This window comes from Periophthalmus magnuspinnatus, chromosome 22, assembly GCF_009829125.3.
Source record: "Periophthalmus magnuspinnatus isolate fPerMag1 chromosome 22, fPerMag1.2.pri, whole genome shotgun sequence".
NCBI classification, from domain to species: Eukaryota; Metazoa; Chordata; class Actinopteri; order Gobiiformes; family Gobiidae; genus Periophthalmus; species Periophthalmus magnuspinnatus.
The window spans coordinates 26,967,893-26,987,402 of record NC_047147.1 but is presented as its reverse complement, the minus strand read 5'-3'; the positions used below and the strand labels follow the sequence as shown (position 1 = coordinate 26,987,402).

The following is a 19,510-nucleotide window of genomic DNA, read 5'->3' as shown; positions in this document are numbered from 1 at the left end:
CGTGTTGTTTTAAAGTGAATATTAGCCTATATAATTTATACCACATAGTGAAGACTAAATATGTTGTGTGTCATATTTATTCTACGGGAAAGAATGCATAAAATAAATCAAAATGTGTCAGATAGAAGTTAATTGAAGTTAATTGCATATTACAGCATGAATGAAATGTCATATAATATAATGATTATGAATTTAAAATATATGCCAATCTAACAATATTTGAGCCACTTTTATTGGAGTGGGCCTCTTTTCCCATTTCTGGTTGTAAGTTATTCTCGAAATTTTTCAACTGAGAAAGAGCAAAAACAGTTTAAGAAACAGAAACGCAACATAAAATTGCATTCACAGAGCAACAGTGACATCTAGTGGCCAAGAACATAACAACACGCCGCTTTTCTGTGATCGTTTTAAAATTATGTAGAAATAAATTCACTTGTGTTTGTTATAAATAATCCTACTCCTTTAAGTTCACTATTACTGACAATAGAAATGAAATTATTCCCTCCATTTATTTATTTTTATTTAATTTAAAAAAAATTTTATGAGTCACGTGCTCGCAGTATAGTCATGTGACCCGGTCGGTGGCGCGCAGCTGACTTCCGGTATGTGCCTCTGACTAAACAACATGAAGCAGACCGCGCCTTTGGTTCTGCTGCTAATTTTAGTAACTTTAGATTTTAATTCTGCTGAAACTTATGTCCTCGATGATAAAAACGGACTGGGCCGAGTGTTTGACGGGATTGGAGGTTTGAGCGGCGGAGGGGTGAGACTGATTCACTTCCGGGTTGTAGCTCAGTGAATGGAGCACTGTGATGTTTGTTATTTTAGGACTATTTTTAAATGTTTTGTCCTTTTACTTTAGGCAACCACTCGTTTACTTGTTAATTACGATGAGCCATATCGCAGCCAGATTTTAGACTACTTGTTTAAGGTAATACACTCTAATATTACTAGTTTTTTTTAACATTAAATATATCTAAAACTTTTTAAATTGTCTTTTTAGCCCAACTTTGGCGCATCTTTGCACATTCTGAAGGTTGAGATTGGAGGAGATGCTCAAACTACTGGTAAGTTCTAAATGCTTATATTTATAATAAAAGTCAGAGATTTAAAATGGCTAGTTAAACAAATTGCTGCATGATTTTTATTTCTGTACTAATACATTCAGTCCCAATAACCAGTTGAGTTTTTGCACAGTCCTTTAACTTATTCTACTGATATTACTTAAAGCTGCATTTGTATTGTTTGTCTGCCATAGACTCAGTTTAATATAACTTAAATCAATCAATCTTTATTTCAGACTCCAGCGGGTCCATATAGAACATTAAAAACAAACTGAACACAAACACAGCAGTAATAATGGTCTATAATCCATATAAACTCTTCCTCCATTGCCTCTACACTGTTATCATTTCATTTTGTGAGTCCTCAAGGTGATTCATAAACTCAAACACAAAGTTCCTGATAACAGCATTCAGTGTAGGGACATTATTCTGCACAAACATAAAACTGGCACTTGTCCATTGAGGGACTGTCAGTAAAATACAAACTGCATCATTATATGCAACCTGCTGCTTCTTAAATGTACTCTTACTGTAACTGCACCACAGGGGGCAGCATAGAGTGGTGTGCAGTAAGCTTTTAACAAAACAGTAACATTTTCACATTACTTGTATACAAATGAAATTTCCGTGCGTACAGTTTGCAGTACGGCCTCTGTATGTCATCATCATCATTGAAATCACTCCAGATCACATATGTCAAACTCAAGTGTGGCCCTCCACATCATTTCATTTGGCCCTCGACAGGGTAAACTAAAAGGTATGATGGTCTTAAAATGTAATTTTATCAGGAGATGAGCAGTTACACAGCCATATTTTTACATCTAGGCTAATGCATATGCAGTATTTGTAACTTGAACAAGTAATAAATACAGAAACAGTTAATCAACAAGTTAAAAAAGTAGTTTGATTTATTTTGCTAATGTGGCCCCCGGTGAAAATATGTTTGACACCCCTGCTCCAGATGATGTGACCAAGACGACCAAAAAGACCTTATCCAGAGCAAATAATCTTGTCCAGACACAAGAAAAGCAGGAAACACTTTAGGCGCTCCCTTTTCTTCACACTCTTTGTAGAATCAAACTTAAATCGTATTGCTCCTCATAGTTTGAGCAGAATCTCAGTAGCTGCTGCTGGTCTGCAGAATAAGGAACCAGGCCTTCTGCTTCTGAAGAGTCTTATCTCTATATATAATATATATAATTAAGCAGGTGATGCCAGCAAACCTGGTCACACGTCAGATCTGTGAAGAGGCAATAATGTAAACAGTTAGAATGCATGTTTTTCAAGGTATGTGTGAGCAAATTAATGCCATATTGTGGAACATTCCAGGCAAAGCAAAAACATCTCCAAGGACACATGCACCCACTAGAAAGATACACATTACACCTTTAACGCCAGAAGAATTACAAAGAAGCTAATCAAGCGAAACCCTGCTGTAACGGTGGCTTGTCTAATTTATCTCGTAACAGAGAAATACTAAACTAATGTCAAGCCCTGATTACTCACGTCAAATGAGCGTAGAATAAAATACGTACTCTGTGTTTTCTCACCAGATGGAACAGAGCCTTCACACATGCACTATGAAGACGATGAGAACTACTTCAGAGGGTACGAGTGGTGGCTCATGAAGGAAGCGAAGAAGAGGAACCCCAACATCACACTGATTGGTGAGAAATGCATCAATTTTAAGTTTCCCAAAGCCTGAAACAATTAATGCAGTTGTGTTCATGCGCAAGATACTTCACTTGACTTGCATAGAGAGCTTTTGTACTCTAGTGTACTTTTGTGCATGTCTGTATGATATGATATACTGTGAATGTAAATGTGTGTGCAGGCGCGTGAAACCTGCCCCTTTGGTTTAAGTGCCTCGTGATCAACTTATATTTTTAGGTTTAATATTTACCCCGTGAAGACACCAGATGTGTGAAAGTTGTAAAACACTCAACTTTACTATAAAACAATTTAACTGCTGTTCCTTTCCCTCTGTTTCTTTCCCTCTCCTTCTTTCTCACGTGCGTCTGCCTGTTGCTTCTTAGATTACAGAGTCCACTTATGCCTTAACTTGAACGGCAAATAGAGCCAAATCGACTGTAGGGATAGTTCAGAGTCCACGAAAATGCTCTACTTCACCTAAGCTCTTGGACAGTTTTTATATTTTGGAGAACCCCACAACCCCTTGCATGTTCCTTTATGGCTCTATCTTTTTTTTAATTTTCTTGCCGGTCCCTCAGCTCATACACACCTATGCATAAAGCTTTGTTGGTAGACCTCAGCGTGCGCACGTCTAAAATTAATCGAAATCTAAAGAAATACATTAAAACTAAATTTGCTTGCTCTTAAAAATGTGGGTAAGTAGATTTCAAATGATATGTTAAAGTGCAGTGTTCTCTGGTTGACCCCTGCCCCTTTAAATGTCCGTGCACGTCCTTGTGTGTGTGCGTACCTTTAAGTGCCAGAAGGGGGCGAGAGGAGCTCAGTTGGTAGCGTGTTTGTCGACTGATCTGAAGGTTGGCTGTTCGTTAAATTGGCGGTGCGATGCCTGCTCCCACAAATGAATGCTGCTGCTGGACTGGTGTATGAATGTGCGAGTGGTTCCTTGATGTAAAGCGAACGCGAAGAAAGTCGGAAAGCGTTGTATAAAAACAAAGAGTTGACAAATGTACAATGGGACTATAATAATCTCTAATGATCTTGTTTAATCTCAGGTCTTCCTTGGGCCTTTCCGGGATGGGTTGGTCGTGGTAAAAACTGGCCGTACGACTTCCCCGACATCACGGCTTCGTATGTGGTGAACTGGATTCTGGGGGCAAAGCAGTACCATGACCTGGACATTCAGTATGTCGGGGTGTGTATCCACTCAGAGCAAATGTACCGTATTTTCAGGACTATAAGTCACTCTGGAGTATAAATTGCCCCAGCAAAAAATGCATAATAATGAAGAAAAAAACATATATAAGTCGCATTTTTGGGGGAAATTTATTTTACAAAATCCAAGACCAAGAACAGACATTTTATCTTTAAAGTCAAGTTCTAATAATAATAATAAAATGTGGACCAACAGGCTGAATATCAGTACATCACGCTAACGTAACACATTTATATTTATTCAGCTCCATGAAGCACAGACAGAACTGAACACGTGTCTGGTTTGTTAACGTAAGATATTAACAGTTAATCAGATAAATAAAGCAGAAAAAACAACAAGTTTACTCTGGATCTCACTCCAAATCAATAAATCCACTGAATTCTTCATCCTCGGTGTCGATTCTGAACAAATCCACCAACTCTTAAATATCTGAATAATTTAATTTCACATATAAGTCGCGTCTGAGTATAAGTCGCACCCCTGGACAAACTATGAAAAAAGTGACACTTATCGTCTGGAAAATACAGTATTTGCTCCGTACATACTTAGGCCTGTCACGATGGCACATTTTGAAGTTTAATATATCGCTGAAGTAAATACAGACGACGAATGAATAATATTGAAACTAATTTATGCCACTGACACAAAAACTATTCTAAATCTAAAATATTGTAAAAAAATAAAATAAAATCATAAGCTGCAATAAATAAACAGCAGAATCAAAGACTTTAGTCGTTATTTTGCGTCTGTAATGAGCCGTAGAAGAGATTAATTCAACCTTTTACATCTTAAATCTGATCATACAGCCAAAAAGTCGACGTAATAATTATCTTGACGGGCCTATACACACTCTCCTATTTGTAATTACTCCACTTAATGTTTATAAAAATATTTATTTAGCCACTGTTCCTATCAACACCTTAATGCATCGTATATTCTTGTTAGTAAAGTTGATATTTTACTGTAACTACTATAATAATGTGTTTAAGACTAAGTATCATGCATTGAGCTGTGAATTTCATTTTTTTCTTTTTAGATTTGGAATGAACGGAACTTTGACAGCAAATACATAAAGGTAAAGCCGTTTTTTTCCTCTTTTTTTTGCTTATCATACTTAAATTACGCAACACAATCAACATAAAAAACACCTTTATAACATTAATCGTTGACCCATTTGGCACAACATTACCAAGCGTGTTAGAAAAATGGAAAATTGGGCTCGTTGATGTCGCGATAAACAATTTAAAACAACAAAAATATTCTGTCTTTTCAATGGGAAGAAGCCCTCGAAATGTTGCGTAGGTTTCAGTTTCCTGTTCTGTGCTTTACGGTTTACAGTAAAAATCACAGGTGCTTCTTGAGAGAGTGTTTTTCTTGCCAAGGTGCTCCGGGACGCTCTGGACAAAGCCGCTCTCTCAGAGGTGGGCGTCATTGCAGCAGATGGAGACTGGAGCATCGCCAGTAGTGTTATTATAGACCCGCTGCTTTATGACGCTGTTAAAGTCATCGGGTAAGTATGGACAGATAGCGTGTGTGTATGAAATTACAGCGGTCCCTTGTTTATCGCGGGGGTTTTGTTCTAAAAATAACCCACAACAGGCAAAAAAAAAATTGTCAGTGAAGTCGAAGCTTTATTTTTTACAATTATTCTAGATTTTTTGCAGCTGTAAAACCCCTCACCACACACTTTATACACTTTTCTCTCACAGGCGTTAACATTTTCTCACATTTCTCTCTCGTTTAAACTCTCTTAAAGTTCAAACCTTCGTAGATTTTTGAAAATAAGTCCAGTATTATAGAACGAAACCAAAGATCAAGACCTGTTTTCAGGCCCAAAACTGTTTTGTTTTTTTGTTTTGTTCGAGAAATAAAAATATAAACGTTCTCCTGTACTGTAAATAAAAATGACAGCTTTTAGAAATACTGTAACAAATTTAATTATAAGGATTAACTTACGAGGATGGACACGTAAGAAATGATTAATAGTGACTCACGTGTATTTCACAGTTCCTCTTCGTCCTGGCGCTGCTCCGTTGTTGTTTCTTTTTCCACCGATCAAACATTTATGTAAAGTTGGCTGAACACATTCTGAACCGCGATAAAGCGAGGGACAGCTGTACATGTGATGAACCAATAGCCTGACGTGTGGACATAGGGCAGGTCCAAATACTAAAATGCAGATATTTTTGTCCATGTCCAGGTTATCTCTTCTCTTGTACTGAGTTTATTTGCATGTGTTTAGATTAGCTGACCTGCCTCTGTTGTCGGCCTGTCATGATAATCACTATAAATACACTCAATATTTATTATCATGTCACATTTTCTTTACATTCCTGGACATTTTTTGTACATTTTTTGGCTGTATTATAAGATTTGAGCTGTAAAAGGTTGAATTAATAACTTGTATGACTCATTACAGATGCAAACTAAGCACTAAAGTGTTTCATTGGGCTGTTTATTTATTGCAGCTCATGATTTTTTTCAACAATATTGTACATTTTTTATATCATTTGTCTTTAAATCTGCTCTCGGGCTATTTCAGTGTAATCGTTTAGCATCTCTATTTACTTCAGTGATGTATCAAACTTCGAATGTGTTATCGTGACAGGTCTACTCTGTTGTATTCTCACGTAAATTCTGTTTAAATATTTCTTGTAATGTTTAATGAAATGTCCATAGAGTAACAGTGTGACGCCAACACATTTTGACCTTGTTGTGTAACGCTTGTCACGACCTGAGCATGTGACCGTCAGGTGAAAATCTCTACTTTCTGGGTGTGCCTTTGTGTTTCTTTCAGCTCTTAACCTGTTAGTTTCTTTTAACCGTGCCAACATGGGTCAAAGATGAATGTTTGTGGCTTTTCTGTTCGGATTGACTAAAATATTTAAAGCTGCAATCGACAAAAAGTGAAATCTTCCAATCTTTTTTTTAAAACGAATGAAAAGGTGTTTAAACGTCACACATATCCAACACAAAAACACACTTCTTTCTACTTTAACTGCTCTGAAAACAAACTTTAGTGGAATATCGTGCTTTTTAACTAATCATTTCACAGTTTTTACCTTTGCAAATGTTTAAATTCTGCCTTGTCTTTACTCACATGCATCATAATCCATATTTATGATCGTGCACCGTTTAACCGATGATCTTACAACACTCTTTTTCTTGTTTTCGCCCGTGTCTGGCTGTAGCTTCTTCGATACACTCTGGATAAACAGGGTCTGGAGCATGTTCGGATCGTTGCTAGTGACAACCTGTGGGAGCCCATAGCCTTGTACGTGCTAAAGGACCCCGAGCTCAGCGCAGCCGTAGATGTGATAGGGTAGGACGCAGTTTGATGTTAGCGAGCTCTTCTAACCCGGCTACTGCGTGTTTTTGTGTTTTTTTTTTTCTAAATGCATGGTCGTGTTTAAATGCTAATGCTAACAGTTCTTAAAAGACGTGTTAATAGGGTGACCATCCGTCCCACTTTTGGCTGTCGTGAGATTTACATGTGTGATAGTGTTGGTTTTTTTTTCCTCTCGCAAAGAAAGTCCCAGATTCAAATCCCGGACGAGCCCCCAGTTGTTAGAACTCAGCCCGTGTGGGGAAGGGAAGTAACAAAAAGAAAACCAAGATGGATAAATGGTAAAATAAGAAGTAATTTAATTAACAGGAAAGTAACTGTAAACTAAACAAAAGGGAACTAAACATGTATAAACAAAGGTTCCTTGCAAGGGATTAAAACAAAAAAAACAAAGGTAAAGTAACTGAACACGAATTTTACAGTAACAAAATCTCACGAACGGGGAAAAAGAAGACTTGGGGACACACACGATAAACAAAACGTATCAATACAAACAACAAAAAGGAACTTAAGGCCCAGGGTTGTAAACGCAGGGGCCGTAGACTGGTTAAAGACGTGGACTGAGTGAGCGTGCGCTTCCCTGTGCTGTCGATCAAACCTGTTGCTAACACTAGTGCTAGAAAGAAGGCGCCTGATTTGTTTGTCGTTAATTCGATTCAGTTTATTTTTGTAAAGCCCAAAATCGCAGCAGCAGGAGTCGTCTCTTTGGGCTGAACGTGAGAATTAAATTAACCAACAGAAAAGTTAGAAAATCAACAATGAAACAGAAACAGACAAGTAAATTAATCAACAGAAAACAAGAAAATGGAGAAGTGTCCTTAGACCCAACGTCTCGGCAGCAAAACTAAAAAAAAAAAACAGTGGGGAAAAAGAGAAACAATAAGAAAGACATTAAAATCACACAAATCAAAACATAAATAATCACAAATAATCATCATAAAATTAACATTAAAACAGAAGAGTGCAGAATAAAACCTTTTGTCATATTCACAGATAATCAGAACCGTTTGAGTCTGGATTTAAACATTGTCAAAGTCGAGGCCTGTGTCACATCTTCAGGGAGAATGTTCCAGGTTTTAGCTGCACAAAACTTAAACTCTGATTCTCCATGTTTAATCCTGAGTCTGGGACGAGCAGGAGGCCGGTCCCTGAAGTCCTCAGAGTCGGAGATGGTTCATATGGCATCGGGGTCGACGATTTTTCAATGTGAAGTAAATTGGAGCCGGAGTCAATGGAACCAGAAGCGCGTCCATGATCACTTCCTGTTTGAAACGTGGAGGTTTCACAGTTTAGCTTTGTCCATTTATACATACAGTCTATGATTGGCACCTATTTCTATTCCAGTCTCTGTTATGATCGATAAAAACTTAATAACTGCGAAAAATCCATATAATTTTATCTTTGAGCTTAAATTTTTCCAATCCACTTTATTTATACAGCACATTTCACAAACAAATGCAGTTTCCAAAGTCCATCCATCCATCCATTTTCTTCCGCTTATCCGGGGCCGGGTCGCGGGGGCAGCAGTCTAAGCAGGGACTCCCAGACTTCCCTCACCCCGGACACGTCCTCCAGCTCCTCCGGTGGGACCCCAAGGCGTTCCCAGGCCAGCCGAGAGACATAGTCCCTCCAGCGTGTCCTGGGTCTTCCCCGGGGCCTCCTCCCGGTGGGACATGCCCAGAACACCTCCCTAGGGAGGCGTCCAGGAGGCATCCTGAGCAGATGCCCGAGCCACCTCAGCTGGTTCCTCTCAACGTGTAGGAGCAGCGGCTCTACTCCGAGCTCCTCCCGTGTGACCGAGCTCCTCACCCTATCCCTAAGGGTGCGCCCGGCCACTCTGCGGAGGAAGCCCATTTCAGCCGCTTGTATCCGCGATCTTGTCCTTTCGGTCATTACCCAAAGCTCATGACCATAGGTGAGGGTAGGAACGTAGATTGACCGGTAAATCGAGAGCTTCGCCTTCCGGCTCAGCTCCTTCTTTACCACAACGGACCGATACAGCGACCGCATCACTGCAGACGCTGCACCGATCCGCCTGTCAATCTCCCGCTCCATCCTTCCCTCACTCGTGAACAAGACCCCGAGATACTTGAACTCCTCCACTTGGGGCAGAGACTCACCACCCACCCGGAGAGAGCAAACCACCTTTTTCCGGTCGAGAACCATGGCCTCGGATTTGGAGGAGCTGATTCTCATCCCAGCCGCTTCACACTCGGCTGCAAACCGCCCCAGTGCCTGCTGCAGGTCCTGGCTCGAAGAAGCCATCAGGACAACATCATCTGCAAACAGCAGAGATGAAATCCTGTGGTTCCCAAACCAGGCCCCCTCCGGCCCCTGGCTGCGCCTAGAAATTCTGTCCATAAATATAATGAACAGAACCGGTGACAAAGGGCAGCCCTGGCGGAGTCCAACATGCACTGGGAACAGGTCTGACTTACTGCCGGCAATGCGAACACAGCTCCTGCTCCGGTCATACAGGGACCGGACAGCCCTTAGCAAAGAGCCCCGGACCCCATACTCCCAGAGCACCCCCCAAAGGACACCACGAGGGACACGGTCGAATGCCTTCTCCAGATCCACAAAACACATGTGGACTGGTTGGGCAAACTCCCATGAGCCCTCGAGGACCCGATGGAGAGTATAGAGCTGGTCCAGTGTTCCACGACCAGGACGAAAACCACACTGCTCCTCCTGAATCCGAGGTTCGACTATCGGTCGGATTCTCCTCTCCAGTACCCTGGAATAGACCTTACCGGGAAGGCTGAGGAGTGTGATTCCCCTGTAATTGGAACACACCCTCCGGTCCCCCTTCTTATACAGAGGGACCACCACCCCGGTCTGCCATTCCACAGGTACTGTCCCCGACTGCCACGCGATGTTGCAGAGACGTGTCAGCCAAGACAGTCCCACAACATCCAGAGACTTGAGGTACTCAGGACGGATCTCGTCCACCCCCGGAGCCTTGCCACCGAGGAGCTTGCCAACCACCTCAGTGACTTCAGCCAGGGTGATGGACGAGTCCGCCTCTGGGTCCCCAGTTTCTGCTTCCTCCTCGGAAGACGTGACAGTGGGATTGAGGAGATCCTCAAAGTATTCCTTCCACCGCCCGACAACATCCCCAGTCGAGGTCAGCAGCTCTCCACCCGCACTGTAAACAGTGTTGGTGAAGCACTGCTTTCCCCTCCTGAGGCGTCGGACGGTTTGCCAGAATCTCTTTGAGGCCGTCCGATAGTCCTCCTCCATGGCCTCCCCGAACTCCTCCCAACCCCGAGTTTTTGCCTCTGTGACTGCCCGAGCCGCGGCACGCTTGGCCCGTCGGTACTCATCAGCTGCCTCAGGAGTCCCACGAGCCAACAAGGCTCGATAGGACTCCTTCTTCAGCTTGACGGCATCCCTTACTTCCGGTGTCCACCACCGGGTTCGGGGATTGCCGCCGCGACAAGCACCACAGACCTTACGACCACAGCTACGAGCAGCCGCATCGACAATAGAGGTGGAGAACATGGCCCACTCGGAGTCCATGTCTCCAACCTCCCCCGGGATCAGGGAGAAGCTCTCCCGGAGGTGGGAGTTGAAGACCCCCCTGACAGAGGGCTCCGCCAGACGTTCCCAGCAGACCCTCACAATGCGCTTGGGCCTGCCAGGTCTGTCCGGCTTCCTCCTCCGCCAGCGGATCCAACTCACCACCAGGTGGTGATCAGTTGACAGCTCAGCCCCTCTCTTCACCCGAGTGTCCAAGACACGCGGTCGGAGGTCAGATGACACGACAACAAAGTCGATCATCGACCTCCGACCTAGAGTGTCCTGGTGCCACGTGCACCGATGGACACCCTTGTGCTCGAACATGGTGTTTGTTATGGACAAGCTGTGACTAGCACAGAAGTCCAATAACAAAACACCGCTCGGGTTCAGATCGGGGAGGCCGTTCCTCCCAATCACGCCCCTCCAAGTGTCACTGTCGTTACCCACATGGGCGTTGAAGTCCCCCAGGAGAACAACGGAGTCCCCGGTTGGTGCACTGTCTAGTACCCCTCCCAGGGACTCCAAGAAGGCCGGGTACTCTGCACTGCCGTTTGGCCCGTAGGCCGACACAACAGTGAGAGACCTGTCCCCGACCCGAAGGCGCAGGGACGCGACCCTCTCGTTCACCGGAGTGAACCCCAACACGCAGCGGCTGAGCTGTGGGGCAATGAGCAAGCCCACACCAGCTCGCCGCCGCTCCCCGCGGGCAACGCCAGAGAAATGGAGAGTCCAACCCCTCTCAAGAAGTTGGGTTCCAGAGCCCAAGCTGTGCGTGGAGGTGAGGCTGACTATATCTAGCCGGTAACGCTCAACCTCCCGCACAAGCTCAGGCTCCTTCCCCCCAGCGAGGTGACATTCCATGTCCCCAGAGCTAGTCTCCATGTCCGGAGATCCGGTCGTCGAGGTCCCCGCCTTCGACTGCTGCCCGGATCTCTCCGCACCTGCCCCCCAAATGCAGTTTCCAAAGTGCTGCACAAAAACATTATAAATAAAAACAACTAATTAAGTAAATCAACATTTAGACTAGAATCAAATGGCAAAATTAAAATAATAAATATGTATATAAAAGCAAGAAAACAATAAAATTAAATTAAAGTCCCTCCGTCCGTGTCCCACCATCATTCAAAAACCCCTTTTTCTTGTTTATTCTACAATTTGAGGTGGTCACCCTAAAAGTAAAGATTTGAACTCTCTGATAATGAATGTGATTTCTGTAGCGTAAACATCTTATTCTTTTTCTCGCTCCAGGGCGCACTACCCGGGCACAGACACTGTCCTGGACGCTCTGAAGACGCAGAAGCAGCTTTGGTCTTCGGAGGATTACAGCACTTTTAACGACGAGGTGGGAGGAGGCTGCTGGGCTCGAATCCTCAACCAGAACTATGTCAACGGCCTCATGACTGCGTGAGTACAGTTCACTTCTGCTTGTAATTGTATGGAGATGGGCAAGAATATGTTGGAATAAAAGTAATACAGTGGTCCCTCGTTTATTGTGGGGTTATGTTTCTAAAAATAACCCGCAACAGGCGAAATCCGTGAAGTATCAGCTTTATTTTTTACATTTATTCTCTATGTTTTTGTCTGTAAAACCCCTCACCACACACTTTATACACTTTTCTCACACAGGCACTAACATTTTCTCACCAACTCTCACAGCATCACAGGGTCACAAATTAAATAATGACCAATAAATAAGTGATTTGGTGGAATTCGCTTTTATATAGTGATTGAAAAAGACAGATTTTCTATTAACCTATTAACCTTTTCTATCACATATAATAATATTAACAGTATAAGAGATTTAAATGTACGTTTTGGCTTTTGAATTGTCGTGTCAGAGCAGTTTGGTCATGCTTCAGCTGGAGGTTTCAGTAACTTTAGCGTAAATACTTGAGTAAAAACGTCGCAGTTATTAAAAATCGACTCTAGTTTATGTTCTGTTCAATTAATTCCCGTAAACTACATTTTCTCCTCTGCCTAACCTGTAACATTACACTCTGTACACACGTCTGCAGGACTATTTCGTGGAACCTAATCGCCAGTTACTACGACGACCTCCCTTTCGGTCGAGACGGGCTGATGACGGCCGAGGAGCCCTGGAGCAACAACTACGTGGTGGAGTCTCCTATTTGGGTCACAGGTCTGGAGTGTTTTATCATTTAAATGTTTCCTTTTTTTCTTCTTTTCCTTTATTTCTGACTTGTAATCTGTTGAGTTTTCTGTTTTCTCCAGCTCACACTACACAGTTCGCTCAGCCCGGATGGACGTACTTACAGACTGTGGGGCATTTGGTGCGAGGGGGAAGTTACGTGGCTCTCACTGATAGAAAAGGGAATCTCACAGTCGTTATAGAGACGATGGTGCGTTTACTTCAAGTCAACGTTTTTGAGCTTTAAAACGTACTATTTTTGACATTTGATTTGTTTTGTTGTATTTCAGACTCATGATCACTCTGTTTGTATAAGACCTCCACTTCCTGCTTTTAACGTCACGGCCCAGAATGCAACGTTTCACCTGAAGGGCTCATTTGTGAGTAACAGAGTATAAGTCGCACCAGCCAAAAAATACAAAATAATGAAGAAAAAACATATATAAGTCACATTTTTGGGGGAAATTTATTTTACAAAATCCAAGACCAAGAACAGACATTTTATCTTTAAAGTCAAGTTATAAAAATAATAATAAAATGTGGCCCGGGACAAAGTAAATTAAAAAGTATATCATTTATAAGGGCATACACAGTTACACAGACATTTTTTTTGTATCTGTGCAAATCCATGTGCAATATTTATAACTTGAATAAGTAATAAATATAGAGATGGTTAATTAACAAGATTAAAAAGTAGTTTATTTTACATTTGGTTACATTTAGTGACATTTATCTTAGTTACATCTGGCCCTTTGAGAGCGACCGTTTAGTTGATGTGGCCCTCGGTGAAAATGAGTTTGACGCCCCTGACGTGAGATATTAAGTTAATCAGATAAATAAAGCAGAAAAAACAAGCAACAAGTTTACTCTGGTCTGGATCTCACTCCAAATCAATAAATCCACTGAATTCTTTATCCTCGGTGTCGATTCTGAACAAATCCACCAACTCCAGAGGAAGATGAAGTGTTCAGTGTTTGTCTTTGTCTTTTAAATGAGTGTAATGTTGATATTTTAAATGTTGAGTGGTTCAGGAGGAGTAGATACTGGTCCAAGTCTAGAGCCCCTCGCACGACTGTCACTGTGACAAGAACCAACATTGACTTTATAGATTTGAATCATTTCACATAAAAGTCACATCTGAGTATAAGTCGCACCAACGACAAACTGTGGAAAAAGTGACACTTATCGTCCAGAAAACACGGTAACACCAAACAACCTAATAACCCCATTTAAACAAGCACTTTGGGACTTTTCTGTTGAAGAGTCCACCAGTTAATCCATAAAAAATGTACTGAATGTTCCACTGTTTTGCATTAAACATAATCTCATCAATCTCCTACTAGGCCAAGTTACAGGTCAGATCTGTGGAGAGATGGACTCAGAAATAACATTCCAGGCAAAGCATTGGTATTTCCATGGAGATAAACACCAGAAAAGTTGCATGCTGTAGCTTTAAAGATATTATGACCTTAATGTTTACACTTTATTTTCAGGCATCGATCGAGGAACTACAGGTTTGGCGATCGCAGTTTAACTTTAAAACCATGAAGCCTGTGTTTTTTGAGAAGCTACGTCCCCTGAAGGTAAGACCTGGTTTAGTCCTGGTTTAGTCCTGGTTTAGTCCTGGTTTAGTCCTGGTTTAGTCCTGGATTAGTCCTGGATTAGTCCTGGATTAGTCCTGGTTTAGTCCTGGTTTAGTCCTGGTTTAGTCCTGGTTTAGACCTGGTTTAGTCCTAGTTTAGTCCTAGTTTAGTCCTGGTTTAGTCCTGATATAGACCTGGTTTAGACCTGGTTTAGACCTGGTTTAGACCTGGTTTAGTCCTGGTTTAGTCCTGGTTTAGTCCTGGTTTAGTCCTGGTTTAGTCCTGGTTTAGATCTTATATAGTCCTGGTTTAGTCCTGGTTTAGTCCTGGTTTAGTCCTGATATAGACCTGGTTTAGTCCTGATATAGACCTGGTTTAGTCCTGATATAGACCTGGTTTAGTCCTGATATAGACCTGGTTTCGTCCTGATATAGACCTGGTTTAGTCCTGGTTTAGTCCTGGTTTAGTCCTGGTTTAGTCCTGGTTTAGTCCTGGTTTAGATCTTATATAGTCCTGGTTTAGTCCTGGTTTAGTCCTGGTTTAGTCCTGGTTTAGTCCTGATATAGACCTGGTTTCGTCCTGATATAGACCTGGTTTAGTCCTGGTTTAGTCCTGGTTTAGTCCTGGTTTAGTCCTGGTTTAGATCTTATATAGTCCTGGTTTAGTCCTGGTTTAGTCCTGGTTTAGTCCTGGTTTAGTCCTGATATAGACCTGGTTTCGTCCTGATATAGACCTGGTTTAGTCCTGGTTTAGTCCTGGTTTAGACCTGGTTTAGACCTGGTTTAGACCTGGTTTAGACCTGGTTTAGTCCTGATATAGACCTGGTTTAGTCCTGATATAGACCTGGTTTAGTCCTGGTTTAGATCTTTTCACTTTGGTTTACTTTTCGTTCACACTTTCTCTCGTTCTTTTATGGATATTTGTCACAAGAGATTTGAGATTTATTGGAGAGTTACATCAGAACTCAAAATGAGACCTTAATTTTGTAGGTTTTGGATGGAACGTTCACGCTGCAGTTAAAAGAGGATGAAGTTTACACCATAACAACAATAACAACAGGAAAGAAAGGCAGTTACCCTGATCCACCACCGTCGGCGCCATTTCCCAAAGTTTATAAAGACGATTTCAACAACAGTAAGTGGCACCGTATTTTACAGAGCTCTTTTTATTAATGACAAGTTGGTGTTAAGAATTATCAATTTTTTATTGAAATGTTGGATCTTTTGTGATATAATGTGTTCAATCATTGCTGGACAGTGTGTAATTGTCCAAAACTACAAATTAAAGCCCAAGTTTGTAAGTTTTTAAACCAAATATAGACAAAAATAAAAGCATGTTTTATTTTTTGGCTATAATTTTCCATAGTGTGGCTTAAAATGTATCTATCTCCATGGGGAATGTTCCAAAGTATGGTTTTAACTTTTGTATTTCCATGGAATCACACAGGCGACGTGCCACCTCCAGAAAATTCCATCACAAAGTTACAGCTGTCATCAAACAAACTACAGTTTTGTACATAAAATACACAGTTAAAATAAGAAAATACTGAAGTTTTTCTTGCCTCCCAACAGAAAACCCTCCTTTCTCTGAGGCTCCAAACTTCGCTGACCAGACTGGAGTTTTTGAATACTACAAAAATCTGACAGATCCTGGGCCCCATGTTTTTACTTTGAGACAAATCCTGACTCAGACGCCGATCACATGGGCCACGGACGCAGATCAGACCATCAGCGTCATAGGCGATTATCACTGGTAAGGACTAAAATACTACATCAGTTCAGCTTTCCAAGTCCTGATCGTTGCTCTACGAGAATTATAAACCTTATTTGACAAGTAAAGAAGAAAGAAACACCAACATCAAGCATTTGTACACAAAGTAATTCAAAGTGATTTACAGAATAACAAAGACTTTAAAGTCACAATACAACAAATCAAAACATAATGAAATGAACTTGTGTAGAATCTTTCAGTCATTTGCACAGCTCAACAGAACGGTTTGAACATGTGCTTTACAACTTTGACTAGCATCTCAAAGTGCTAGTGTCTTGCCAAAGGACACAAACACGGTATGGAGTTAATCTGAACTGGAATGGAGCCGCCAACCTTCATTTGTTTGGGCGGTAAATGCTTCAGTCATTGAGCCACAGGTCCTATATCACTCAAAATGGACTCCTGTAGCTTTAATCCATGTTCTAATGCTGTTTCCTTCCAAAAACAGACCTGGAGTTGTGTTTTGTTTCATTCACACATGTTTGCGTAACACTTTATTATTAGTCTTTCTACGTCTCCAAAGCTCAAAATGCGACGTTCCACCTTGTGATGTCATGAAGTGGTAGTTTTTTTTCAAGTTAACAGCTCCTTTTTCCTTTAGTTCAGTCGAGATAAGTGGCAATTCCAGAAGTTGAAATGATCCAAATGATTCTAGAAATGAAGGTGTGTGGAGTTTAAAAACACAGCGGAGCACTTCCTGTATCACCACATGATGACATCACAAGGTGGAACAGAGTGTTTTCAGTTTGAGAGAAGAACTCAGCCTAAATCTGCAGGTTTGTTTGTGCGTTAAACATGTGTGAATGAAACAAAAAAACACAACTCCAGGTCTGTTTGTGACAAGGAAACAACATTAGAACAGATCAGAAAACAGAGTAATATGAGACTTTTAAATGATCTTTTATCACGTTTTTACTTGTTTTTCTTCCAGGCAGAATCTGACAGTCTCGTGCGACGTCTTTATGGAAAAGGTGAAGACTGGTGGGGTTTTCGTAGCAGCCAGAGTGGACAAAGGAGGCGGTTCCGTCCGCAGTGCCAGAGGAGTCTTCTACTGGGTCTATGCAGATGGAACGTACAAAGTCACTAATGACCTGGGTATGAAAGTCACTATTAACACTGCGAACTATACACTGGACTACACGCTGGACTACACGCCGGACTACACGCCGGACTACACGCCGGACTACACGCCGGACTACACGCCGGACTACACGCCGGACTACACGCCGGACTACACGCTGGACTACACACTGGACTACACGCTGGACTATACGCTCGCCTGCCATCCAAATGCATAAAGATTGTAATCAGATGTCTTTGTAGACTATTAGATTATATTAGAGTGCACTAATTTATAATATAAACCATAGAGAATGACATTTTGATAACTACATATTAAAAGCTCTTGGTAACATTAGGCCAGTAGTGAATATGTGGGAATGTACTGTACATTTCAGACTATTGAGCGCACCTGAATATAGAACGCACCAGCTAAATTTGAAAAGAAAATACATTTTGTACATGTATAAGCTGCACCTGAGTATAAGCCACATGTTACAAATATGTTGTAACGTGGGATATTTACACAGAAAGAGTACACAGGTTTTTTTTTAGTTTAATTTAAGACAAAAATCGGCACCAACCCAAGATGAATATACCTGCATGTTTAGAAAATAAAACGGCACCAACACAGCCCATCTCTGAAAGCTTTTGTCATCTTTTTACATCGACTAACTTCTTCTCGCTGCCGCCTCCAACGTCACACCATCGTTTCATTGATCCCAAACTTACGTGCAGTGGCTCCATTTCCTTCTTTGATGGACAGATCCGTTGTCTTTATCTTTAAAGCTGCGTCATTTGCATTTTTCCGTGTGTTTTTCATGAGGGTGTGTGTATAATGCACAAAATGACAGTTCAAAATCAAAACTAGTGTATTCTTTAGTGCATAATCTTTCCCCACGTCTGTCTCACTTTTGAATTTACTGTTAGAGAGCGTCCCCCGGTGGTCGTTAGCCAGTAAAAATCTATAAATTAGCCGCACCATTGTATAGTGTGGGGAAAAAGTAGCAGCTTATAGTCTGAAATGTACAGTAGTTGAATATAATTGTTAAAGTTTAATTATTTCAACAAAGTGAACGGCAGCTCCAGCCAACAATAGATCTACAGAATTCATATTGCTGTTTTTGTTGTTTCTCTCTAGCTGGTCAGACTGTGCTCGCAGAGGGGAAGTCTGGTACACGCGCCTACGGTTGGCACACATTGACACTAACAGTCCAAGTAAGTGGAAAGATTTGAAGCATACGTGTTTTTTTGCCAATTAATTGTAAATTGTCCAACAGTATGCCACATATAGGGCTGTAACTAATGATTATTTTAGTAGTCAACAAACAAACGGTTATTTCTTTTGTACCTAAAATGCATTATCAGTGAAATATGGTGACTGAAAGCTTCTAAATAGAGATTAATGATGAAATAAATAATGTATGCTTTTTTACATTTTGATTTTGTCACTGTTTGTCATAAAAAGGTATTTACACATGTGTTTTTCAGTTTGTACAGTCCAGATAACGATGATGAGTATGACTGTGACTTGTCATCTCCAACAAAATAATCATAATCAATAAATTGTTGCAGCCCTAGCCACGTGGTTCATGTTTTACTTACTTTGTTTGTGTAGGGGCAGTATGCATTTGGACTTCTGAACGGATACCCTCTGTGGAAGAACGCTGTGGCGCTCACTCCCAAAAACGGCTGGGCGGCCATTGGGACAAACTCGTATGAACTGGCTCAGTTTGATAACTTTGCAGTGAAAGCAGAGTAACAGCAACAACCGCCTGTGCCTTTTGACTGACTGACACTACCTTTGAGAATTATACTGTGACTTGATTAAAATATTGGTGTTGATTGCTCTTACTTGAATGTGTAAATTTGAATTTTATTGTAGTAAATTATTTTTGAAATAGCCTAATGCACTGTAAATTCTATCATAATATTTGTAAATATTGTATTGATTTTTATTAAAGACAATTTGTATGATTATGTCTCAAGCAAGTTGCAATAGACCTGATATTCTTATTTAAACACATTTTTTAATTTATTTTATTATTGGTAAAAGTATTCATTCACAGATTCTTGTAAAATTAAACTTTTTTATCAAACTAAATTAATTAATTAAAATCCGAGGCAAATTATACGCATGCGCAATAGGCG

At 41.2% G+C, this 19,510-nt stretch overlaps 1 protein-coding gene across 2 annotated transcripts; it reads left to right on the top strand.

The window, feature by feature from the left end:
• Positions 1-590: 590 nt before the first annotated feature.
• galcb (galactosylceramidase b) lies at positions 591-19,345 on the top strand. Of its 2 annotated transcripts, none has more exons than XM_033988436.2 (17): positions 591-763; positions 863-931; positions 1,004-1,067; positions 2,618-2,731; positions 3,770-3,909; positions 4,967-5,005; positions 5,313-5,440; positions 12,047-12,202; positions 12,814-12,938; positions 13,031-13,158; positions 13,238-13,327; positions 14,441-14,530; positions 15,520-15,664; positions 16,102-16,282; positions 17,232-17,395; positions 18,501-18,577; positions 18,978-19,345. In XM_033988436.2, the coding sequence occupies exons 1-17, from the start codon at positions 626-628 to the stop codon at positions 19,119-19,121; spliced, it is 1,992 nt and encodes a 663-aa protein (XP_033844327.1). In that variant the 5' UTR covers positions 591-625; the 3' UTR covers positions 19,122-19,345. The 2 variants fall into 2 exon arrangements, with proteins under 2 accessions (XP_033844327.1, XP_033844326.1); XM_033988435.2 differs by lacking the exon at positions 5,313-5,440 and adding an exon at positions 7,122-7,252 and having other exon boundaries at positions 595-763.
• The last annotated feature ends 165 nt before the right edge of the window (positions 19,346-19,510 follow it).